General features: G+C 41.9%; 2 protein-coding genes across 3 annotated transcripts in view; both read right to left on the reverse strand.

Moving 5' to 3' along the window:
- Positions 1–830: 830 nt before the first annotated feature.
- On the reverse strand, positions 831–3,490 carry LOC147606284 (protein NRT1/ PTR FAMILY 8.2-like). The gene is made up of 4 exons (XM_086792657.1): positions 3,008–3,490; positions 2,634–2,851; positions 2,025–2,524; positions 831–1,951 (listed from the first exon to the last, which is right to left on the reverse strand). Exons 1-4 carry the CDS (start codon positions 3,168–3,170, stop codon positions 1,126–1,128), a joined length of 1,707 nt encoding a protein of 568 aa, XP_086648783.1. The 5' UTR covers positions 3,171–3,490; the 3' UTR covers positions 831–1,125.
- An 8,921-nt stretch (positions 3,491–12,411) lies between these two features.
- Positions 12,412–25,405, reverse strand: part of LOC147606285 (putative WD repeat-containing protein C2A9.03) — a 40,665-nt gene continuing 27,671 nt past the window's right edge. For both annotated transcript variants that reach the window (XM_086792977.1, XM_086792976.1), the window contains exon 10: positions 12,412–13,387. In XM_086792977.1, the coding sequence (XP_086649103.1) occupies positions 12,974–13,387 (414 nt within the window). In that variant the 3' untranslated portion in view covers positions 12,412–12,973. The remainder of the gene's footprint in view (positions 13,388–25,405) is intronic.

A 25,405-nucleotide genomic window follows, 5' to 3' on the forward strand; every position in this document is an offset into this window, starting at 1 on the left:
CTTGAAGGAGTGTTGAAAAGAAGAAAAGCCTTGGTGGCATTCAAGTTTATAGTTAGTGATAGTAATCTAAAAAATGAGAAGTTTACTAAAATGTTAATTGGTCTAATCCAACAACATTTGGTCTTATTTACTATTGAATGAATCTTTAAAACATTATTTCTTCCAAAGTGAAAGATGTGAAATTTTCTTTCAATGTTGAAAATTTATGAGTGCATAACAAGAAAGTAAACTAACCCATCTTTATTAAACACAACTTACTCCCTCTCCACATGGCAAAGGAGAGGGAGAAAAGGGGCCAAGGAAGCTAATGCATCTTTATTAAACACAACTTATTTACTCTTCATGTGGCCAAACGAGAGGGAGAAAAGGGACCAAGGAGAAAGGAGGAATTTTGGATTTCTAAAATTTAAAATGAAGATGTAAATCTTCACACGTGAGAAAGTATTCTTTGTTATACGACCGTAGCATCAATGCATTGACCATGTGTATTTTTCAAAGCAATGTATTATTTGAAAAAGGTTACTATCTACTCTTTGTTATAAACACAACTTACTCCCTCTCCACGTGGCAAAATGAGAGAAAAAGGACCAAGGAGAAAGGAGCCCTTTTGGATTTTTGAAATGAAGGTATAATTTTTCATGCTTGGGTCACGCTTGGGAAATTATTTTTTGTTGTATGGCCTGGCCGCCCCGCAAACTTGCACATACTTGTTTTACTCTCTCTCTCACTCACACACACACATTCCCTAGTATCACATGAAAGAAATCAAGCCAATCCCCTATTAAAAGTGAAAAGGCAAGCCTATTGAAAAACTTTCACTTCGTGAATGATTAGTAAGGCACAATTTATTAACAGACTTTTTCGAGTGAATCTGACATGAATAAGACGTTACCATCGACTGACCAGTGATCAGACTGGAGCTTAATGAATGCAAGGCCAAATAGTCAAGTTGCATGGTTCCCACGTGAGTCGATGCTACTACACTAAGATGATTTTTGACGTCACCCTTCAAATTGATGAAGGGTTAAGGAGAAATAAGAATTATCGGTCGCCCCTCAAAAGCAACCTTACCTTGCTTACTGCTGCTATAGAATTGGGGAGGGGCACAAATGTGTGACCGAGTGACTAGGAGAAGAACATCATGCGAGAGCGCTGGCGCGTGAAGGACCTGGCACAGGCTATGAAGAACAGCAGGTTGAGGAAGGCAAGGGCGGCCAGCAGCCAGAAGAAGTAGTCCAAATGGCCGTCGTTCAGGTCCCTCGGGATCCAGCCCGCCCGCCCGCCTCGCGTGCTGGCCAGCACCACCACGGACACCAGCACGGAGCTCAGGTAGTCGCCCAACGCGATGCACGTCAGACAAAAGGAGCTGCCTAGGCTGCGCAGCGTGGGCGGTGAATACGTGTAGAAGAATTCCAGCTGCCCTATGCCCGCCAAGAACTGGGCGGTGCCCAGCAGGACGAACTCCGGCACCTGCCAGAAGATGGAGAGAGGCGACACGCCGGCGTCGTGGCGGCGCAGCCGGACGGCCTCCAGCGTGGCTGCCAGAGAGAGGGAGACGATGCAGAGAACGTAGCCGAGACCGGTACGATGCAGCGGCGAGAGGCCGCGGGGCAGGCCTGTGATTCGGCGCGCCACTGGCACGACGGCGGCGTTGTAAAGGGGAGGGAGCAGCACGACGGCCAGAATGTTGAACATGTTCATGGTGGCAGGCTCCATGGTGAGGCGGCCGGCTATGCTGGTGTCCATGGTCTCGCCTTCCTCTACAAGCAGGGTGCCGGCCTGAGAGTAGACTGTGTTGAAAAAGATGCTGCTGGCCCAGACGGGCAGCAATCTCAAAACAGTCTTCATTTCTTCCACTTCCGTCACAGTGCTCAGCCTCCACCCGTCTCTACCACCAGCGCCGTCATTGCCATCGGCGGGTGAAATCAGCGTTGCAGCCTTGTCGAGCCACCTGTAACATATCACTTCGAAAGTCAATAAACCAACCGAAATACTGGTTGGATTGGAACTCGGAAGTTATGTACCTTATGCTATCGCTGTGCTTTAAGAGAGGCCTGCCCTCAACCTGCCCTTCCTCGTACAGTGCATTGCAGTCTGTGGCCGCCCTCACCCTCCACTTCCTGGCCGCTGCCACCACCACCTGCAGAGCCCTCGTGTATGGATTACCTTTGTGCTTGTACTGCCTGTACAGGGGAAAGCCCGAGAGAAACAAGGCCAACCCTACTGCCCCCACCACTGTGCAAATGCAGAACCCAAACACCCACCCCTTAGCCGTCACTACATACACAATTATGGTGTCCCCCAAGGCTATCCCGAGATTGTTGAGAACCAGGTAGCGCGTGAAGAAGGCAGCCTTGTCCCCCTCTGCATCGAATTGATCTGCTCCTAGAGACTGCAGAGTGGGCTGAAATCCACCGCACCCAATGGATATGAGGTAGATCGAGAGGTAAAAGAAGACCTGAATCCCCTTTGATGAGTCTCCAGATACCAGCAGAGTGGTTGCCAGTGTCATCAATATCATGCCCTTTCAAAGCCCAAAAGGGACAAGAATCAGGATAACTCTTGGGATTCCAAGAGTACCATCTCTACCATGGCAAGGACAAGAAAGGGGAAATTTACTACAGGAAGCTCACCACCAACGCTGCCGTTTGGAACAGAGCACAAGCCCACAGACGGCCCAAGTACGATTCTGCTACAAAGGCTCCCAGCAAGGAGGACAGAAACATGGAGCCCAGCCAATTGTTGGTGTCGTTGGCCGCAGCACCGCTGCCTTCTCCCAGCACGTTTCTGAAGAAGAGCACCATGTTGAAGTAGACGCCAAAGTAGGCGGTGTACCACAGGCATATGTTACCTTAACACACAGGATCGAGCAGCGAGCATAAAGATCAGTTTGCAGATCTTCACCCAAAAAAAAAAAAATCGCCACGGTCCCAACAGAACAGCATCAGGACGGAAAAAAACTCGCATTCTTGCACAATTGGGGGAAGAGGAAAACCTTTGATCCTACCTAGACTGAAGAATAAGGTCTTCTTGCCGCCCAATTTCTTCTGTGCTGCTGGCCTGCCCAGCCAATCGAAGGTCTCCAAAATCGAGGCCTGCTCTTCCGGTTGACGCTCAAGATGGTTATCCCTTAGAAGAAGGAGGTTGTGGGGGGAATCCTCACCGCCCATTTTGCTGCGTGCAGCCACACAGAACGCAGATCACTTAAACAGAGACCCGATCCAACAATGCCTCAGCGTTAACTGGGGTTTTGAAAGAAGACCCAGCAGCTAGTTGTTGAAGGATCATCCTCACAACCTGTGAAACTAGTAACCACACACCAAATGTGTGCACAGCTTGTGACGCTGGGACCACGCATTGCTACTGCTGGAAACGAAGCAGTGCAACAAGAAAATATCGCAACAAGAAGAGGACTCTCAGGAGGATAGGAGGGTAGAACTTTTGTGAAGAGGAGGAACTTTGAGGAGGAGGAACTTTGTGAAGAGATGAGCAAAGTGCTTTGCATTTTATTAATATAAAAAAGGACACCGCTTTACGTAATTTTATGTTAATTCTATGTCTATAATATAATCGCTCTTGAAAAGTGTCTGGGACTTTGGAAAGCACAAAGCTAATTGAACTAGTTAAAAATCCAAGATGGCCTGCCTTTTGCCATGAAGAGAATGGCAAAAGGACGGAAGAAGAAAGGCAAAATTTGAAGCGAAAGCGAAAGAAGAAAAGGATGCAACAAAGCGCAAGAAGTTTGCTTCTAATATGAGGTGAGCAAATGCTATATAAATGGAGACCAAGCATGCCTCAATTGAATTTATGCTTTGAACAGTAGGAATCGGGACATTAAAACCTTGAGCTGCTAATCTCGCAAGGTCAGGAGGCACCCGCTTTCGTAGAGCGACCATGCACGTGTTGCACACTTTCAAAGTTGGCGATTCACATAAATACTCACAATCCTTTGGTGGCTTGACAAGTTGCATTGAGAACATGAGTCTATGACGACATGATGCACATGGATGCTTTGGTGTATCACTAATGGTTGAAATGTACTTTTCTAAGGGAGTCTTTTTGCTTTTTACTTTTATACTTGTTTGCAATGGTGCAGTTTCCAAGTGTTTCGCCTTGACTTTATATATTTTTTGCACAATAGAATGCAATGGATGCAATGGACACAATAACATGAATTGTTTGGCGATGTCAACAACTTTGAGTGCAACCATTTCTTGAACAATTTCATCAAGCATATTTATTTCACTTTCGCTCCATATCGATCTCTTGCGTTTTGCCCTTCCCACGAGCACGTGAATAGAGCCACCCATGTCAAGCATGCTTAAATTATGAGAGGAATTGTCCCTTTTTGAACCAAAGATAATTACTTTGGGTTTATCATTTTAAGACATGTAAAGAGACACCTCAATACAAACATCAACCTCACGAGCGCACATGTCAATTAGAGTCATTGTAATTGCGATTGAAGTGGAGGAGGTTTCAATGAGTGCCTCAATATCACAAAAGCTTACATTTTGCCTAAGACTATCGATAATGGACTTACATGGCAGCAAGACATCATGTTGATTCGTGAAAATAGCTTGGCAAAAAATTCCAAGCAACAATTTTCTACATTGATCAAGACTCAAAGATGATTTCACCATGTAGTGATGAATAGCAATAACAACATCTAAGTTCCAAGGATGCAATGAATGGAAGGTATTATCAAGAGACAATTTATGAAGAAACACATCATTTTCAATTAAAGCATCCATTATCAACAAAATTACATTTGGCTGAAAATCAAGAAAAGCTTTTTCAAATAGCTTATCGATTAAGATTGGCTAAATAAGCAAAAGTTTTGGGCCAAAAGTATGGACAAGGTTTCTTGGAGCATTTATATGACTGCAATAGGGTAGAGCTAGAGCCACAAGAGCACAAAAAACTGTTTTTTCTACACAAAAGTTAACCACTTTGAACACGAACAAAAGACACAACCTGTGCCTTGCTATCTATAAAAAATTTCCCAAAAACTTCAACTTCTAACTAAAAGAGCCACTCTTAGAAGAATAGGATTCTGATTGTAGAGGTTGAGAAAAGTATCCTCAAATTGTAGCACTTGGTCAACAATCACGGAAACTAACTTGGAAGCTGTGAGAACTCCACTATGCTCTTGAGTAATCAAGCCTTCAATACATGGGACCATCAAAATGTCAACCGCTTTCCCATAAGCAAAACAAGTACCTCCTTCTAGGATTTGGTTAATTTTCGTATGTTTGCAAAGAGAACACTTCTTTGCCACACCAAAGCATCATTGAAGTTGGTAATAGAAAAATTCCAACCACCTACAAAACACTTGGTTTGAGAGAGAGCAAAACGACCATACATTAAAGAACCATGCATTCTCTTTACCTCTTGACCATAGCCCATTTCGTGTATTTGGGCTTGAAATGCATTCTAAAGAGCAAGCTTTTGTCGCTCACCAAAAAAGGAGTGAGAATAGTGATATCTAATACTGATATTGTATTTGACTTCTCTTTCCATATGCCCACATTGCGTCCGTGCAACGTACATAACAACATTTCCAGCCTCAAATTCACCGACAAGTGCCTTACGACCATTTATGAAGCTTAATTGCAATAAGGAATGAGTTAAAAGGTAAAAAATACAACCACATGCATTCCTTTTAAAACAAGCATCATACCGTGGCACAATCAGTCAAGGCAAGTCCATCCACTACCGTCAATTGATCAAAGGCGAGAGATTTCCCCTAAATTCAATGACAGCTTGCTTTTTTGTAGGTGATTCAAGCGTCGACAAAGCTAGCACAAACAAGATTTTGATTTAAAACACCACTTAAAACATATGACACAAACAATCTTAAAAGAAAACGAATAAGAACAGCACCTCTCTTTTTGTTATCTAGAAAGAGATTTCTGGCTACAAACACTTTTCCCTCATCACCACTTTGCTTTTGACCACATAAATGGGAAGGAAAACCCATATCAGTTGGTGTCTCAATAGCAAGGGGGGTGACAAGGGCAGGATCTTCAAAGCCACGAAGATCAGATGGCCCAAGTAGTGCAGAAGCCGATGCCCCAACTTGAAAGGAGCCACTAGGAAAAAGTTCTTGTGGAGACTTTAACAACTCACAATTATCAAAGCTGGATGATCCTTCATCAGCAACATTATCTATTCATAAAGATTATAAGAGTAAGGTATAAGATATAAGATTTTGGTCATAGATTTCTTTTCAGCTCAAGAGAAGACAATTACCTTGGTCATGTTCCATTCATGAGGCCATAGTTAAACTATACCACTTGACGAGAAGACAAGTTCTCAGCTGTGCAGGAAATAAGTGGGTTTGCAAAAGGAGAAATCTGCAGAGCTAGGGAAAAACAACAGAGCTAGGGAACTAGTAGATTTGCAAAGCCAGAAATCTATAGAGCAGGGAAAAAACTACGTTGTCTAGTTTTGCAGAGGACTATCTAAAAGCAACACTCAAGAATGCATGATGTTTTTAACCCTCTTATACCTTATATAGTTTTATTCAACTTTACAACTAAGCATAAAATTATATGGTTTTTTATTTACTATAATTGAAAATAAAAAGGTTTTTTTTTGCAGTTATTCCCATCTTATAAGATAGACTATTTTCACCAGGGGAAAAAGTAAAAGGTGAAATAAAAAATAAAACAAACGTTCAAGAGATGACTAAACAAATCAAACATATCTAGGAAAAAAAAGAAGCGCCATACATATAATAACAAAGCATTCTGGAAATTGGAAAAAAACCATACTATATTAAGCATTCTGGAAAAAAAAATAAAAAAATATACTCAAAAAATAATTTCAATATAACGAAGAATTTATATTAAAAAATAATAAAATAATCAAAGGATTTTTAAAAAAAAGAATCAAAAAATATGTATTATAATAATAAAAAGCGATACTTGTTATAAACTATTCAAAAATCAATTATCAAATAAAAAATATAAACCTCTTAAGTCTATAATCAAAGAGTTAAATACCAAAGCATTTTGGAAATAAAACAAGAAACAAAATCATGAAAATAAATAAAATAATGAGAGCGATAGAAGCCACATATTCATTCAAAAAAATAGACCACAAAAAACAGAAAACAACACAAAATATTAAACGAGCATCATTCTGGGAAAAAAAACCAGAAAGAAAAATCAAAATCATAGAAGGATATAAGAGGAAAAAAATACCTCTTAAAGAAAAAAAATATTTCTTAAGGGAAAAAAAAGAAAGAAACATTAGGGAAAGAAAGCAACAAGGCAAAAAGAAAATCAGAAAATATTTGGCAAAGAAATTGCAATACTGAAAGCCATTAATTAAAAAGCGCAGGAAACTATGCTTAAAGAAATTCAAACAAGAAAATAAGATCAGAAATCAAAAAACTATGCTTAAAGAAATCAGAAAATATTTGCCACATAAATCGCAGATCTGAAAGCCATTAATCAAAAAGCCTAGAAAACTTGCTGTTGTTTTTTCATGATGTTTCTTATTTGTCTTGTTTGAATTTCTTGAAGCATTGGAAGCCATTCAAAGCCTAGAAGCTTGCGCCTAAACAGATGAAAAGATATTCACCTCTACACTTCAGAGCAACATCATGAGATAGAGCAACAAATAATTAAACCAAACTTTAACAAAATAAAAAAACAATAAAGGAAATACACAGAAAGAAATAGCAAAAGAAAGCAGCCGAAAATCCCATACAAGAGAAAATAAATAAATAACAATGTAACATTCAATATCCCTATACATGAAATTATCCTAGCGTTGTACGAGATGATAGAAATCTAACGCAATCAAGCATACTCTATCAGATATTCCAAGAAATTACACGAGAGCTACAAATTTGGACCAGCCTTGGGAGTGAGTGAGTGAGTGTGTGTGTGTGTGTGTGTGTGTGTGTGTGTGTGTGTGTGTGTGTGTGTGTGTGTGAGAGAGAGAGAGAGAGAGAGAAAGCATGCTTAGGGTGGGCGTCCTAGGGGCTAAAAATCATACAATACACATGAATTCTGTGTGTGTGTGAGAGAGGGAGAGAGAAAGCATGGTTAGGGTGGGCGTGGAAATATGTTAAAATCAAAATTATTGAAATAATAGGGTCTAATATCAAAGTCCATTTTCATTAATTAACACGCCTAAAAATTAACAACGTGCGCTATCTATTAAAACAGGAATCGGATCTAAGCCATCATTTCGCCCATTTCTTTGGCAGCACTAACAGCTTGCATGCAAAAACTAATCGTTTCCTGCACTCTGCACTCTGTAAAAAAAAGAAAAAATGTGCGCTTTGGAACCAGCGATTTCAATAATTGATTAGTGCATGCTTTCAACACCATGAAACGTTTGCCATTAATCACAAATAACAAAAGACAAACCCTCATAATCATAGCAGTGAATGAGGCATCCTTAGCATCATGAAAAGGCCAAGGGAGCATCATCACGGCTCTCTCTTCGAACACCCTCAGCTCACAGCTTAGGCAGCTTAGCATCACAGGGCGTGAAAGAGGCAGATCATCACAGGGTGGAGCATCATCACGGCTCTCTCTTCGAACACCCTCAGCTCACAGCTTAGGCAGCTTAGCATCACAGGGCGTGAAAGAGGCAGATCATCACAGGGTATGCAAGATAGAGAAGCGGGCCGTAGCCCAAGGAAATGAGTGGCTTTCCCTTCTTTTATAAAGAACCCTAAATCTTGCCAATGAATTATTAAATGCCACGTGTACACTGTATGATAACCCTTACCCTCCCATCATTAAACTTTTCATAAGAGAAAAAAATTTGCCCCAATGTTATGCCCTTCCCTTCAGCAGGCCAAAAATCAAACCCATCCAGTCACCATGTCCGTAGTCAGTAGTCCCTATCTTGTTTTGTGTAGAAAAGATTATCATGTATCCATTCATGGCACATGACCTTCATGAGGCATGTGTAGTTGTAACACAGTGCTGAAATTTGAAGCATTCAGAAGTCACAAACCTTCTAGAGAAGGCCTCTTAGAAAATAGGGTTGCAAAAAAAAACCCTTCACAAAAAAGTCACTATTTTAAACATTTAGAAATTAACATATATATTTTGAAGGTCAACTTAGTTTGTGGCCTTCAAATTGAAGGGTAGGTTAGGCCTTCAAATTTCAGCCTTGGAACTTATAAGTTGACCTGATATGTAACAATCCATGTTGAATGGTTGAAGTACCCATTGAGTTAACCTAATCGGTATAGTGTTAGAAAAAACCATCTTTTAGTGTAATCTACAAGCTCAAATTGAGAAAATCGGTTGTAATTTTGCATAGCCTAGGATTTAATGGTTCAAAATTTTAAAATTTTAGTTATAAATCCGGTAGATAACTTATATATTTTTATAATAAAATTTTGAAGGTGATCTTTTTTTATAATAAAAAGTAACCTATGTATTTTTATAATAAAAAATTGGTCATCCTTTTTAGAAAAAAGGTTTATTTTTGACACTAAGACCTAATATATTAAGGTCAAAGAATCTTTGGTGTGGTTGGAATTCTGTGTGGCATAAGGGAATTTCAATGTTTATGTTATCGACACGTCTTCTCAATATATATATATATCATGAATTATTTCCATCATTGTGGGCACATATTAAGATAGGATTTAATGTTTATCTTTACAACCACGCTCATGTTCAAATCTCGTTGGCCCGTTTATGCACCCCTTAACAAGTTAGATGCTTTGCACAACCATCAGAAACAAGAGTTTACCTTTTATATGAGTGTGATGGGTAAAGGTAGATCACTAACGTGTATCATGTGAGTTCATGAACAATAGTTTTATTATTGAAGGTGTTTTAAAATTGTGAGTAGGTACTAAAATTGGTAGATTCAAACGGAGTACCTCCATTTTGGGAGGTATGGCCTCTACCATTAGGCTTTAGGCTGTCCCCCATGAGGCCCATTAAAGTATTTATAATAAATATATTTAAACAAATTAACATAAGAAGTTCACTAAATAGTTTATGCAAAGGGTCAACATATTACAACTTTTACACCTTTATCATTTCTATTTAAAGCTTAAAGTCTGTGGGTGTCCCTTAATTTGACAAAAAAGTGAAGAAAATATGAAAAAGTTTTCCTACACACTTGATTGATGGAATCTCCTCCATCTCTTAACCATTAGCAATCTTAGGAGGTTGGCAACATAGCCACTCAATTTTATATCCACCAGGTGGCTACTATGTAGGACTATGCTCATTCCTACTCTCTCGTAATGTGTAAAGTTCATGATCAGATGGTCAAGAAGGTGGATTTAACGATCACAAGCTAATGATCACTCAAGGCATAAGATTTTCAAGTATTTCCAATGATGTGTAAAGGCCCTTAAAAGGATGCATGCATTTTTTCAGTGTCCATAATAGGTGTTCCCATTAATTTTTAACAGACCATGTGAAGTTGAAACCAAGTGGATAGCTCTTACTAGTGAATTTTAACATAAAACTCCTCCACGGCCACTCTAAGTTTCCCTAATGTCAAATCCACATAGTTAGATACATCATTCAGGCCTCCTTGAGAGCACTCCACTTCCTCCATCACCCCCCCACACCCACCCCCTTCGCTCGTTTTTCTTCTACCCGCCCGAAAAATCTAATGGTTGGAGACTTAATGGCAAAAATCTATAGAGCTACACTATAGGCATAATTGAATGCCTGGTCCAAATGCAAAGGAATGAGCACCATTGGGCAAGCAGGTTTTAGATGGGACCACTCCACTTTGGAACACAATTATTCTCAATGCCATCATCGAAGAAGCCAAGCACTAGGGCAAAAAATATATCGTTGCTTTGGTAAAGCTTTCAGAACAATCCCATGAGCGTGGCATATTTTTACACTCATCACAACAGCCAAGAACAAAGGGCACAAATTATATACAAGTTTTTGGCATGATCCGTTAAGCTAGATTGATGTCTAAACCAAGGTAGCTAAAGGTGGAAGAGCTAGTGATATGAGGCACTATAACACCACCTCTAGTTAGTGATATTACGCTTTATGAGCAAGTCACTCATAAAGTTTGCACAATTGATACTCTCAAAGGAGTATTGAGGTCAAACACGGATGTCCGCAATCCCCTACAGGCAAGCAACAAACCAAAATCATTTCTTTTTTATTTCTATGGTATAACATTTTAGGTTGTGGACATCCCCCTCAACTAGAGTGCAATCAAATATAGACTACAAACGAATATTATTTCATGCCCTACCCACGATAAGCCCCCTATCCCACATCAAAACATTTCAGATCGAGGCCCACCCGCACAGTTCTCGTCTCATGACATCTCAAAAACTTGGAAGCATCCCATAGACCTACGAGCTACATCTATAACCCATAGGAGATCACAAAGAGCCCATAGTAAACACAAATCACAGTGTCAACCAAGGCAAACAAATGCTGATCACCAATATATTCCGTGGGCACATGCAAGGTTCACCATATGAGTCTCCTTAAGTTGAGACGCTTTAAACAGAGCTTGCAAGCTTCGCTAGGGGATGCTTTAGGCACAAAATGCCTACATTTCGGCAAAGATATGTACTTTTTTGCTCTCTCTCTCTCTCTCTCTCTCTCTCTCTCTCTCTCTCTCTCTCTCAACCACACAGAGCGGAATAGGGTTATCAGGAAGGACATTGGTTATCAGGAAGGACATTGTCAGACTGGATACTCAAAGGACGTGGAGTTCACCTAGTCATCCACTAGGGACGAAGATGGCCTTCACCTCCTATGCCTGACAGAGGATGGGTTCATCATCCGTCCACGCTACATGGACATACACCTATCCTTTGGGGTGAGATGTGCGATCGGCCAGATCCGCACCTCATGCCACCAACTGAGAGTGGAGACTGCCAGATATGGGCCTAGGGCAACCACACCAGAGGACAGGATATGTCCTTCTCGTGCCAGCTCAGATTTACCACCATGTCACAGCGGCCCATTAGGGTGATATGAGAGCTCTCTCCTCATGTACCTAGATCAGATTTTAAAGTTCTAGATTTTTTGTTATCTTTCTTTATTACTATTTTGTACCCAGAATGATGCACCTCATGGATATGATGTAACCTTTTGGTCTCATAGGTCATTTTGGCCTTTTGAAGACATTAATACAACTTTCTTTCTTTCTTTCTCTCATAAGTGAAAGAGAGAGACCTAGACTCACAGTCTCACTACATTTGACTTCCCAAAACCTCACGATATGCATGGACAAACTTGCCCGTATCCATGGTGACACATTGAAACTGGAAGAGCCAAATGATAAAGGGCATGCTAAATGATGAATCCAACTTAACAAGTATATACATCTAACAAAGCTCAATATCCACAAGCATAACCTAGCTACCTCTCCAAAAAACCGGACCATACAACTGGCTAGAGAAAATAGATAAGACAGGTAGAAAAACAAACTTAGATAATATTGTTACAAAATACCAATGCTGCTAAAAAGGACCATATTATATTATCCTTCCCTCTTACCAACCTGTAAGCAAGGTACTCCCACGACAACAGTTGTCTTCAAGGATGGTAAATAGGGCTATTCAGCCAAACAGCCTAAATATTATCAGATATACATATACATGCCAGCCAGTGAACACTGCATTGAGCATTCTAGCGCATCCAAACCAAATTTAAATTACATGTCCCTACAAACTCTATGGGACAGAAGCTTGCAAGCTCGAGTAAAAGAGTACTGAAGTAGTAGGTAGAACCAACTTGCAACTAGCAACAAGTGATCACAAGCACACTGAAAACTTTGCAAGATCCTGTCGAGACAATCTCCGAAGGGAAAATTTACATGGAGAAACGCTTGAAACCTGTCTCTGAACAGTTTCTTGTAAGTCAATCCACAAGCTTTTCTATCTTTTGAAGGAAGCCCTTGTAATATTACTTGTTTACTCAGTCTTTGCTTCTAGTGGAAGAAGGGTATCCATGAACTGCAGCTTCCAGGCAAGTTAAGTCTAGCAGAGAGAATCCATATAAGTATTAACATGGCACCGATTATATTCAAGCAGGCTACCGTAGGTTCTATCAGCAACACCAATGAATAGTGCCTCTGTGTCTGGGCTGAATGATATGCCTGCAATCTCACCAAAGATATCAATTTCTTGAGACTTTTTGAAATCTTGATGAACATCAAAAACATGCACAAAGTCTGCTGGTTCTGCCATTGCAAGAAATCGTCCATCTGATGTAAAACGAAGGGAGCGTATCGCTCCAATCCGTCCCTTTAGAACTGCAAAAGAGGAACTCAAGTTTCTAACATCCCATAACCTACAAGAAGTATCCTGATTGCCAGTCGCAAAGATATGACCATTTGGGTGCCACGCCGATGCAAAACAGAAGTCTAGATGTCCTGTCAATGTTTTTAAAACCTGTAACATCAAAACTAATGATTTAGCTCTTTGAAACATCAAAAGTAATGCTCTCCCCTTTTTTTGGAGATATATCCTACACATGATTTCACCACCAAATGCTAATGATGATGATAAGATAGACATACAGCTAATCTATCTTTTTGTATGAATTTTCATTTCACATTTGTTAGTCTTTTCCATGGCCCAGTATGACATGGAACTCTTGTACCACTTTCGCTCTCATACACCCATTGGGTCTTTCGAATAACTCTCTCTCTCTCTCTCTCTCTCTCTCTCTCTCTCTCTCAGACCCACCACAGCCCCAGTGAGAGGGCTAACACGCATTTCTGGCTATGCGTGGGTATCCGCCTATCGAGAGGAGACGCACATGCGGTGGGCTATGGGAGTCTGGCGGAGTGGCAATACTATTCAGGACACACCTCTACAGCCCTCGATCACCATAATCTGCAGGGACACAGAGGCATGCTTTATGTGGGCGAGGTTACAGGTCACAGCGGAGAGAAGTATATCCCACCTATAAAGTCCTCATAGGCTATTCTGGAAGAGGAAGAGCAGTTTTATCCCCTCCATGCATTCATCATTGAGTTCTCACGCTTGGGGTTTTAGGGGACTTCAACGCCAGGACACAGAGCGAGCTCTGTATATGACCAGGAGGAGCCGACCATAGACTAGGAGGAGATTGGCATTTAACAGGCATCAAATGACAAAGGGGGTATTACAGCATCAGGGAGAGAGTTCCTCATGCTGCAGACCACGCATGGCTTAGCCATCTTTAACGGGATGTCCCATTGGCCTTCTTCCAAAGCTCTCACATGCAGCCATGCTTCCCCCATGCCATGCGGATTGCGATTGGCTAGATACGGGTTTCATCCTACTGCCTCAGAGTGGAGACATGTAGAGCTAAGTGCGTCTTCAGAGCCAAGGAGCTCATACGGAGACCCAAGGAGGAGAGGATCTGCCGATTATGCGACACAGAGGTTGAGACAGAGGAGCATTACATATGTCGCTCCCCAGTATACTATGAGATCCACGGAAGGTTTCACCGTTTGTTCCATGAGGGATTTGTCCACACTCCAAGATCATTGACTTCTCGGACCAGCACTGCCCAGGGCTCTTCTTGCTTGAGCTCCGCACACATATGAACACTTTCTTGCGAGAGCTTCTAAGCCCACCCTCGCCAACCAACCATTGCCAGCTTCTTCCGGACCCAAGATGCGGAGGACACCCATCCGCTAGATCCCGTGGACCCAACTCGGGCTACTCCACCTCGCCCGAAAGTAGTTACCTCAGACCAAAAGCATCAAAATACAAGTTGCTGATGTGCAAAAATGCAACACAACCAAAAAAAAATGAAAAAAAAAGTGACATGGCGTTGATGACATGGCATTGCCACGTGGCAGGATCGTAGCGTAAGGCCACCTTACAAGCTTTTTCTCGTGGAATGAAGAGGAGCCATTCCAAATCAGCCTTCTCTCATCGTGGGAAAAGCTGACATAGTCGAAAAGGTCCAGGAGCCCATCTTCTTCATCAAGCCTTCTATCTTCCTCATCTTCTTCTTCTTCTTCTTCTTCTTCTTCTTCTTCTTCTTCTTCTTCTAGATCACCCTCTCTACAGCATGGAAAGAAAGGGAAGAAAGATAAGCACAAAGCTAAAGGTTCAAAGGAGGAGGAAGGACGGTGCGGTTTACACCATATGATGGAGCTTATGGTTACACAGACAAAGCCCTCACTTTTATCCACCAATTTGATATCGTTTTTGGTTCCGAAATCTATTTGGGTCATCCAAGATTCACATGGCTAGTTAACATCTTATGGAGATAGCCAATGCATGGAGGGGTGTTGAGAGAACATCTCCCAAGAAATGGAAAGACTTCAAGAAGCAATTCTATGATCACTTTTTACCTAAGAAGTTTGAAGATGATGTGCACCTTACAGGGGAAAGATTCAAAATGGAAACAGGTGAGACAGTTGATCACTACAACAAGAAATTTGGGGATGCATATCTCAAGATTACTCCTTTTAAGGAGATTTCTGTGAAGTTAAGAAAATATCGGGCCGGTTTGCATGACAACATTCGAGATTTTGTGAATGTATGCCCGAATGATACCATCCAAGATTTGATGCATTCAGTTTCAGTTTTGCTGCCAGGGTCTACATGGTAGACAAACCCAAAAAAAAAAAAAGGGACTAGTATTGGAGATCGAAAGTCTTACGTACTTGAGAAGCGTGGAACTCCAAGAATAGGTTTCAGCCAATGAAGCCGAGGGGTATTCCAAACTCCTACAAAGGAAAGCACAACTTCGCAAATAGCGGTCTACCACAAGGAAGGGAAATGCTTTAGATGTGGCAAAGAGGAGCACATGTTGGCCCAATGTGCAGATCGTCCCAAGGGACCTAGAGAGCAAGTAGAGTCCAAGGAAAAGTCTAAGCCAATGGTTGGTGGGATTTCCGATGTATTGGGAAACACTTCAGAACCAGAGGCTAGAGAGCTATGCCCCTCTTGGGACAAAATGCGGGACAAGAATGCTCTAACCGGCTTTGCATGCGGAACAAGTGTTTCATGGTGATGCAATGTCAATAATGCCTATCATTGGTAAGTTGAGGATTCTTGTCCAAGGTTATGTGGACTTTGAAGCACTTGGATGTCATCTTGGGGATGCCATGATTCCATAGAAAGAGTGCTATTATCCAAATTCCCAAGAGGACCATTTCTTTTAAGCATAAGAATAAGGATATACCTAGATAAATCCAAAAACATGTCCAAATTTATCTTATAAGAAAGTGCAATTTATAAACCAATAAACCATCAATTCCATCATGTATAGTATGGACTACATACTATGACATCCCCAATAACGTCATCAGTGCCCAATAGTGGGTGTAGAACTTGGTATCAATATATGCTCCCACACACACACACACCCATACAAAGGTCTGTGTACTAAGTTTCTATTAGAGCTCCGGAGATACAAGGCAGACTCAACCATAATGAAGCATAGCACTAAGGATCATAACAAATAGAAAGAATTATTACACCAAAAAGGTAGTTGATAGGACATATGCACCACTAAAGATAGAAAAAATTAACACTGCAACTTGGACGAAAACTTCACAATGTGAAATTTGCATGTCCACTAATACAACATAAAGATATACCTAGATGAATCCAAGAACATGCCCAAATTCACCTTATAAGAAAGTGCAATTTATACCCAATAAACCATCAACTCCGTCATGCATAGTATCGACTAGATACTATGACATCCCCACTAACATCATCAGAGCCCAATAGTAGGTGTCGGTATCAATATATGCTCACCCCCCCCACACACGCACACACATAAGAGCATACATTCACACAAAGCTTTGTGTAGAACTTGGTATCAATATATGCTCCCACACACACATAAGAATAAGGATATCACTATTGTAGCAAAGAAGAAGGGAGATACCATCCCTATTTACCCCATGTATCTATTTCCAAAGCAATAAAGTTTGCGTATATGATCTTTGTAAAGAATAAGAGTGAAGACTCAGTGAAAGATTTGAACTCTCTTGAGAGGGCGAGACTACAATTTCTAGAGGGATACAAGGATTGCTTCACCCAAGAGAGTTGCCTCTTGAACGACCAAAGGATCATGTGATAAGAGTTGATTCCGGGGAGTTCACCCCTGAATTGACCACCTTACTGTGTGAGTGCGGTACAACAAGAAGAGATTATGACACAAGTCATGACACTTGCTATCAAAGGGGATGATGCAGCCTAGTTCTTCACCTTTTGTTCTCCAGTGCTTCTAGTGCAAAAGAAAAATGGCTCATTCTGCATGTGCGTGTATTACAAAACCTTGAACAAGATTACAATCAAGAATCGCATTCCTATACCAAGGGTTGATGATATATTGGATCGGCTGGAAGACACGGCCTTCTTTAGTCAAATTGACCTAAAGACTGCCTATCATCAGATTCAGATCCAGCCACATGATATTTACAAGACTACCTTCCGTACCACTTTTGGATTGTATGAGTATTTGGTGATGTCTTTTGGACTCACAAATGCTCCGGCTACCTTCAACCGCATGATGGATCGGGTCTTTAGACCACATGGGAATTATGCAAGCACTTTCTTTGATGATATCATTGTGTTCTCCAAGACCAAAGAGGAACACAAAAAGAATTTAGCTAAGATATTCTAGGAGTTGCAAGAACACACGTTGTTCATCAATGGAAAGAAGAGTGAATTTTTCTTAGAAGAGATACATTACCTTGGACATATAGTGTCTAAGAAAGGAGTGCGGATGGACCAGCAAAGCTTGAGGTCATCATGAATTGGCCAGAATTGAAATCCACACATGAGGTGCACAGTTTCTTGGGGTTTTGTACCGATTACAGGAGGTTCATTAGGCACTTTGCCACCATCTCCACTCCATTGCATGATCTAACCAAGAAGCAAGTAGTGTTCAAATAGGGTGAGCATCAGAGACATGCCTTCAAAATATCGAAGGAGGAGCTTACTACTGGACCGGTATTGGTCATTCCAGACCTATTGAAACCATTTGTGGTGGGATGTGATGCAAGTGGAGGCAAATTTGCAACAAGAAGGACATGTGGTTGCCTTTGAGAGCTGAAGGTTGCGACATGCCAAGAAACACTTGCAAGTTTACGAGAAAGAACTTCTAGTCGTGATTCATGCTCGCTCTTCATGGAAGCATTATTTACTTGGGTCTGATTTCATGGTGAAGAAGGATCATCAAAGTTTGAGACATTTTCTAACCCAAACTAAGCTTTCCGAGAAGCATATGAGGTTGTGACATGCCAAGAAACACTTGCAGGTTTACGAGAAAGAACTTCTAGTCGTGATTCATGCTCTTACTTCATGGAAGCATTATTTGCTTGGGTTTGATTTCATGGTGAAGAAGGATCATCAAAGTTTGAGACATTTTCTAATCCAAACTAAGCTTTCCGAGAAGCATATGAGGTGGGTAAACTTTTTGTCCATGTTTCTGTAACCACTCCCTACAGGAGGCCTACAGATCGGAAGACAATATACACATATTTAGAACACTTGATTTTACTGTTATTAAACAATGGAAACAACATCAGCAACACAAATACTGGAAATACAAATGACACCAGCACTGGGACCGGAAAGGCTCCCCCCCCCCCCTCAATACTTTTTGTATTTCTTGGAGTATTTATATTTGTACAAGTGTCACGGGCCTGACAGGCCAAATTTCTCCACAAGGGAGTGAAAACAACCAAAAAGAACTGGTTTAAGTCGATGAAGAGGTGTTGGGCAGAGTAGCCCCAAATCACAGGCTCATTCCCACCTTCACTGGGTGGACACCTGCCTTTCACTGGTCTTCCGAGACCGAAAACCAACAGGCACGCCCGTACTGACGCAGGCCAAGGAGTACACCGCGAAGGGAACGTGGCCTGGTTCTCCCCAATGAGCTTTGCTCCCAAATTCCCTAGTGAGTCTAACCTTCACTGGCTCCCAGAAGCTCTGAGAGCGCGGTTAACAACACCACACAGGGAAATATACTAACCACACCAGGAAAAATTTCCTGAACATGGTCAGCATATACATGCCATGCTCCTGCACTACACAACTTAAAGCATTTTCTGAATTTAAATTAGCAAATTTCAGATTTATTCAAATGAGAAAAAGAATATAAAAGCACCTGGTACGGTGAGTACAATCCAGATACAACTGGTACTATTTGTAGCAGGTACAATCAAGCACTTTAGGTACTTCACAAGTGTGCAAGTACAACCAGCCAGGTACTATTTGTAGCAGGTACAATCAAGCACTTTAGGTACTTCACAAGTGTGCAAGTACAACCAGCCAAGTACTATGCAAGTACCTATACTTGCAACAGGTACACAAGGGCAGCCAGCAGGTACAGTAGGTACTCCAGGGGCAGCCAGCAGGTACAGTAGGTACACCACGGGCTGGAACAGGCGGGTACAACAGGTACTGCAGGTTCAGCAGCCAACAGGCGTGGACAGCAAGTACACAAGGGCTGGTACAGCCGTGGACAGCAGGTATACCAGAGCTAGTACAGGCGTGGACAGCAGGTACACCACAGCAGGTACATGCATATACAGCAGGTACACCACAGCAGGTACAAGCGTATACAGCAGATAGGGAGTAGGCTGCAGGCGATGGAGAGGAAGAAACCACCAACCCACCACGTGGGGAATTTTCAATAAATGTTCCATGCAAAAGCCTTATCAAAGGTTATAAAACCTTGGATACAATTTTAATACTATGGGCACCATCAAAAGGAAATGTCCAGCCCTTCTTTTAAATGTGTGAACACATTAGTTTATAAACATTAAGGTTTACTCTAGTTTATGGATTTCACCTTTTAAAAAGGGGAAAAGGAATATACTTACCACCTGTTCACGCGCCACACCACCAAGTCAGCAATTAACATTCCACGGTACACTGGGGGTGTCCCCGTCCAGTGTATTGGCAAGGCATAACATGCAGACACAAATAAACAAGTCATGCAAAAACAAATTTATACATGCATGCATAAATGCATGTGCACAAATAGTGGACGAAATCTCTCTTTCATGAAACTTGTACAAAGGTTCCTGTCAGGCACAAAACTCGCGCGACAAATATAAATAAATATGTCCTGGTCTTCCTATGGAGTGACAGTCCCATAGGTAAGACACCATCCTCGCTATACACGGGTGGCACCAACAGGCTCTCGTCCATACAGCACGAAGCAAATCACACAGGGGTGACACGAAATTGGTTCGAGTCCATGTGACGCAACATCACTTGAAAAGGTCCATAATATCGAGTTTTGGATATGATCCCTCTCCTCCTGGCCTCTTTCGAAGCCTAGCTTTCTCAAATTTCAACAATACCCAATCACCTTCCTTGACTTGCATGTCTCTCCCATGCTTGTCAGCAGCCTTTTTATGCTTATCTTGTGACCTTGCAATGGCTGTCCGCACCTGAGCAAAGGCTACATCCAAGTCACGCACATATTCATCAGCTGCAAAAATCTCATCCTTTGTACGAAGGATGGGTGGCAAGACCACTCTGCCATAAATAATCTCAAACGGGGCCTTTCCCGTGGAGGCATGAACTGTGTTGTTATAGGCAAACTCTATAAGTGGAAGATACTTCTCCCATGCAGTCTTTCAATGTGCCACATAACACTTCAACAAATCCAACACGGCTGAATTTGCAGTTTCACTTTGGCCATCCGCTTGGAGATGATAAGCTAATAAAAACTCAAGTTTAGTGCCCATGTTATCAAATAAAGCCCTCCAGAAGAGGCTCGTAGTCCTGGGACTCTACCCCAACAATGGACTTAGGCATACCATGATGCTTGAAGATGTTAGCAAGAAAAAGCTTCACCATATGATCAACTTTAATGGTTTTCTTGACGGGCAAGAAATGAGCTTGCTTGCTAAACCTGTCCACAATGGTCCAAATAGCATCATTCCCATGCTAGGATCTAGGCAAGTCCATAATAAAGTCCATAGTAATACTTTCCCATGGCTGCAAGGAAATAGGCAATGGTTGAAGCAAACCTGGAGGCTTTTGCCTGTCAAATTTCACCTTTTGGTGAGTAAGACATCCAGGTACATATGCCTCAATGTCTTTACGCATTCTTGGCCAAAAGAAATCTCTCTCAATCATGCGTCTAGTAGGCATGATACCTCTATGACTAGCATAAGGTGGAGCGTGACATTCCTCCATAACCTTTGGACGCATTTCTTTCACCACACATAAGCAGTTATCCTTCATAAGATAACCCTCTTTGATCACATAAGAGGCATGCGAGTGACCAGCCATCGAATCAGTCCATATATGGCAAAAATCAGCATCCAAATGATACAAATCTCGCATGGGAGATAATTCCCCATGAGAGGCCACTGAAACTGCAGCCACATAAGGCCTCCTGGATAATGCATCTGCCACCACATTTTTCTTTCCCGGAGTATGTACAATCTGAAAATGAAACATGGAAAGAAATCATATGCTTCTCCGAAAGCTTTGTTTGAGATAGAAAGTATCTCAAGCTTTGATGATCTGTCTTGACTACAAATTCAGCCCCAAGAAGATAATGTTTCCATATCTTTAAGGCATGAATTACAGCCAAGAGCTCTTTCTCATAGATATCCATATGAAGCTTGGCATCATGCAATCAACGGCTCTCATATGCAACTGCATGACCTTCTTGATTTAGGACAGCCCCTATACAATCGCCACAAGCATCACATTCCACTATAAATGACCTTTGCAAGTCGGGAACAATCAATACAGGTCCACATATAATAGCATTCTTGAGTTGCAAGAAGGCATCCTGCTCCTTTGGAGTACATTTAAAAGTGGCTTTCTTCTTCGTGAGATCATGTAGAGGGGTGGCTATCATAGCAAAATGCCTTATGAAACGTCTATAATATGAACATAATCCCAGAAAACTACGTACTTGATGTACATTTTGCAACTCTGGCCAATTCTGAACGGTTTCTATCTTGGCAGGATCCATTCTTACACCATCCTTGGATACAATGTGACCCAAATAATGTATCTCTGAAAGGAAGAACTCACTTTTATTGGCATTAATGAAGAGTTTATGCTTCCGCAACTCTTCAAACACTGTGGCCAAATGAGTTCTATGCTCCTGCTCATTCTTAGAGAAAACCAAGATATCATCAAAGAATACACCTGTGAATTTTCGACGGGGTCAGAATATCCTATCCATCATACAATTGAATGTGGCTGGGACATTGGTGAGACCAAAAGGCATCACCAAAAATTCATACAATCCAAAAGCTGTCCTGAATGCAGTTTTGTGGACATCCTGTGGCACCACTCGTATATCTGGTGATAACCACTCTTCAAATCAATACGGCTGAAACAAGCCGAGCCATCAAGCTTATCCAAAATGTCATCAATACGCGGGATTCGAAATCTATTCTTAATGGTGAGCTTATTTAGAGCTCTATAATCCACACACATGCAGAATGACCCATCTTTCTTTTGAACAAGAAGCACGGGAGAGCAATAAGGTGAGGAACTTGGCTGAACCAAACCTTTCTCTAAAAGCTCATTAACTTGCTTCATGATCTCTTCTTGTTGTGTGGCACTCACACGGTGTGCGGGTTTATTAGATGGAGAACTGCCTAGCACAAGATCTATGCGATGATCCTCAGGCCTTTGAGGAGGTAGTTCACCTGGCAATGCATCAGCAAAACAATCTTTATATGCATGAAGAAAATTCAGCCTATCCTGAGTCAAAACATCCACATTTTGATGACTTGGTTCAATGCTATCACGAACAAAAACCAAGTACGCAGAAAGACTCTTTTTCATTGCTTTATTAATATGGATGTGAGATACAAGTGGGATAGAATCCCCTTCCTTGCCAGCATCAATAACATGCATGCAGCCTCTATGCATAAAGGAAATCATGTTTGTCTTGTACTCTTTGCGGGGCTCAAGCCTGTGATGCCATGGCTTGCCAAGCAATACATCACATCCATTAAGTGGTGCAACTAAGAAATGCTCATGATCAAGGTAACCCTGGATATGTATACGCAACTTCCCAATAAGTGGGGTAACATGCACCTCTTTACAAACAAAGGCAACTTCTGCTTCAATTTGAGGCCCCATGTCCTCAACCTCAATACCCAAGGCGGCTGCCATCTGAATAGAGATAAAGTTATCTGTTACACAATCATCAAACATAAATAGGGCGGGCTGATCCTTGATTTGACCCCATGCTTTGCATACCATCCTCTCTTTTCCGTCATGCTTTGTGTTTCCCTGCACATCGGGAACTGCATGCACATTTGCCTTGGTTTGCTTGTCCTCATGCTTTGGTTTGCGGTTAGGGCATGGGCATTGTCTAAACATATGCTCTTTGTTGCCACAAGAAAAGCATTTTCCCTCCTTGGCATATTGCTCCCTTTGCTCGGGGGTCAAGCCAAATTTGTTCTTCTTTGGCCCATGATCCTTAGATGAGGTATTTTCAGCTTTACCTCCCTTCTGGACCTCCCGGAAGCTCTTTTTAGGTGGCTGTCCACCTTTTTGCAGGTTTGGGACAGCCTTCTCTTTGCCCTTAGAACCCCCTTGATCTTACTTAATTTAGAGCACCAATTGCTCCGTAGCAAGAGCAAAGGCTATAAGCTGTTGCAGAGTGTGTTTCGGGTGCAATTCAATGCCCGAACGATAAGCTGGTTGCAATCCGAAGCGAAACTTCCTCTTTCTTTCATCCTTGGAGATTTGCATAAAGGGAGTTACCTCAAGCAACACTTTCCAAAACTTATTGACATACTACTGCACACTTTCATTATCTTTTTGCTCAAGTCTATCCCACTTTTGGGTGAGAGTTTGCTCCACATTTGATGGCAAAAATTGGGCATAAAATTTGTCCTTAAACTCTTTCCAAGTGCAAATGGGGTCTTTGGTGGTCTTTTCAGTGATCCACCAATGGGCAGCTGTCCCCTTCAGGAACATGCTTGCATGACGAATTTTGGACTTCTCAATAAAGTCCTCATTACTAAAAGCAATATCAAACTGTGCCACAAATGCTAGCATTTTAAAGGCATCATACTCTCCATGAAAGGCATCAAATTTCACGTACTTGTCCCTTGCCTTGAACTCCTTGAGCTTCTTGGGATATGGTACATGTTCTTCTCTTTTTCTCTTCCCCTTTATCCAACGGGGCAGCTCTCTCTGCATGAGCTTCCTGGGCAATGATAGGTGTTCCACTAGTGACATGGGTCTTTGATTCTCGTGGCCCCACTGTATGTGATCTCGCTGAAAGATGCCTTGTCTCGCCACGAGACAACTCAATAGGCAAGGTCTTTTGGCTTGCATGCCGACCACTGTCCCCATGATGTACATACCTAGAATCCAAATGGCCTTGAGCATGCATAAACCTGTTTCCTCCTGTGCCATGAGGAGTGGATGCATGGCGAGAGGTGATCGATACTACTACTTTATGCAAATATGATCTCAACCTTTGAGAGGTTGGGTTTCCATGCTGCAAACGAGGTGGATTCTTGAACATAAGCTGTCCATCCTCTCCCTCTTTAAGGTCACCCTTGCGGATAAGATAAGAGAGTGCCAGCTCCCTTGGCTTCTTACCCACTTCTCGAGCCATAGACTCAAAAGTCATGTCCACCATAGCATCAGCTTTCTTGGCTTCTATGACACTTTGTACATGGGGGTCCTCATGCAAGAATTTCAACTCTTCCTCTTTCGCCTGCAAGAGCCTCTTCATGTGCTCCAACTCAGTCCTCAATGCATTGGGCTCTTCCTCGTGCATGGGTTCTTTACCACGTGATGGCTGTCCCGTGTATGCATTGTCATAGACTCTCTCAAGAGGCTTATGCCTTCCACGCAATGCATCGGAATCCCGTGAAGCACTTGATTGGACCCTCGAATTCGGCACTTCCAATGGATTGCCCTGACTGTCCATTAAACTAAGTGTTCGTGCTTGCTTCCGATCTCAAAACTCCGTGTCTCCTCTTGAGAAAGTGTCACCAACCTGGACATTTCCCAGTATAAAAGGAGTCAGGTGGACTCCAGGATGTCTAAATATTTGGAAAGTACAAGCTTTGGGAACGGGGGATTATCCTAGAATACAAAGAACCACACTCCTAAAATTTAGGAGAGTTGCTATTTTTGGCCCGACTCCGATGAAAATTCTGTTCGCGTCATTACATCTGGAATTGAGCAGATACCAAGAGTTGGCAAAGTGCCTATGACAGAATGTCTACCAGTTGGAATATTTTTTAGAGGTAAAGATTATGGAAGGACCCATCTCTTGGATTGGGACATGTGGCAACAAAGTGGACCAAAGTGAGACAAGTGGCCTCACACTTGTCACTTCAGCTATTGTGTGGCTCTCCACTTGTCATTGTAGCCTTCTCTTGCCATTTTAGCTCATGGGAGGCCCAAATCTATAAATTGGAGTCCTCTCTCTTCATTAATAGAGGCTCTCTTGCTGCACACTAGCCTCTACCACCGTTG

The sequence above is a fragment of the Cibotium barometz genome, chromosome 58 (assembly GCF_041138505.1).
Source record: "Cibotium barometz isolate CiBa-2024 chromosome 58, ASM4113850v1, whole genome shotgun sequence".
NCBI classification, from domain to species: Eukaryota; Viridiplantae; Streptophyta; class Polypodiopsida; order Cyatheales; family Cibotiaceae; genus Cibotium; species Cibotium barometz.

What these genes read in the sequence shown, in the direction of transcription:
- LOC147606284 (XM_086792657.1), bottom strand. Translation starts at nt 3,170, where the DNA reads ATGGGCGGTGAGGATTCCCCCCACAACCTCCTTCTTCTAAGGGATAAC. An exon ending in GACCTTATTCTTCAGTCTAG is followed by an intron (nt 2,852 to 3,007) that starts GTAGGATCAAAG and finishes CTGTGTGTTAAG; the next exon opens with GTAACATATGCCTGTGGTAC. An exon ending in TCCAAACGGCAGCGTTGGTG is followed by an intron (nt 2,525 to 2,633) that starts GTGAGCTTCCTG and finishes GGGCTTTGAAAG; the next exon opens with GGCATGATATTGATGACACT.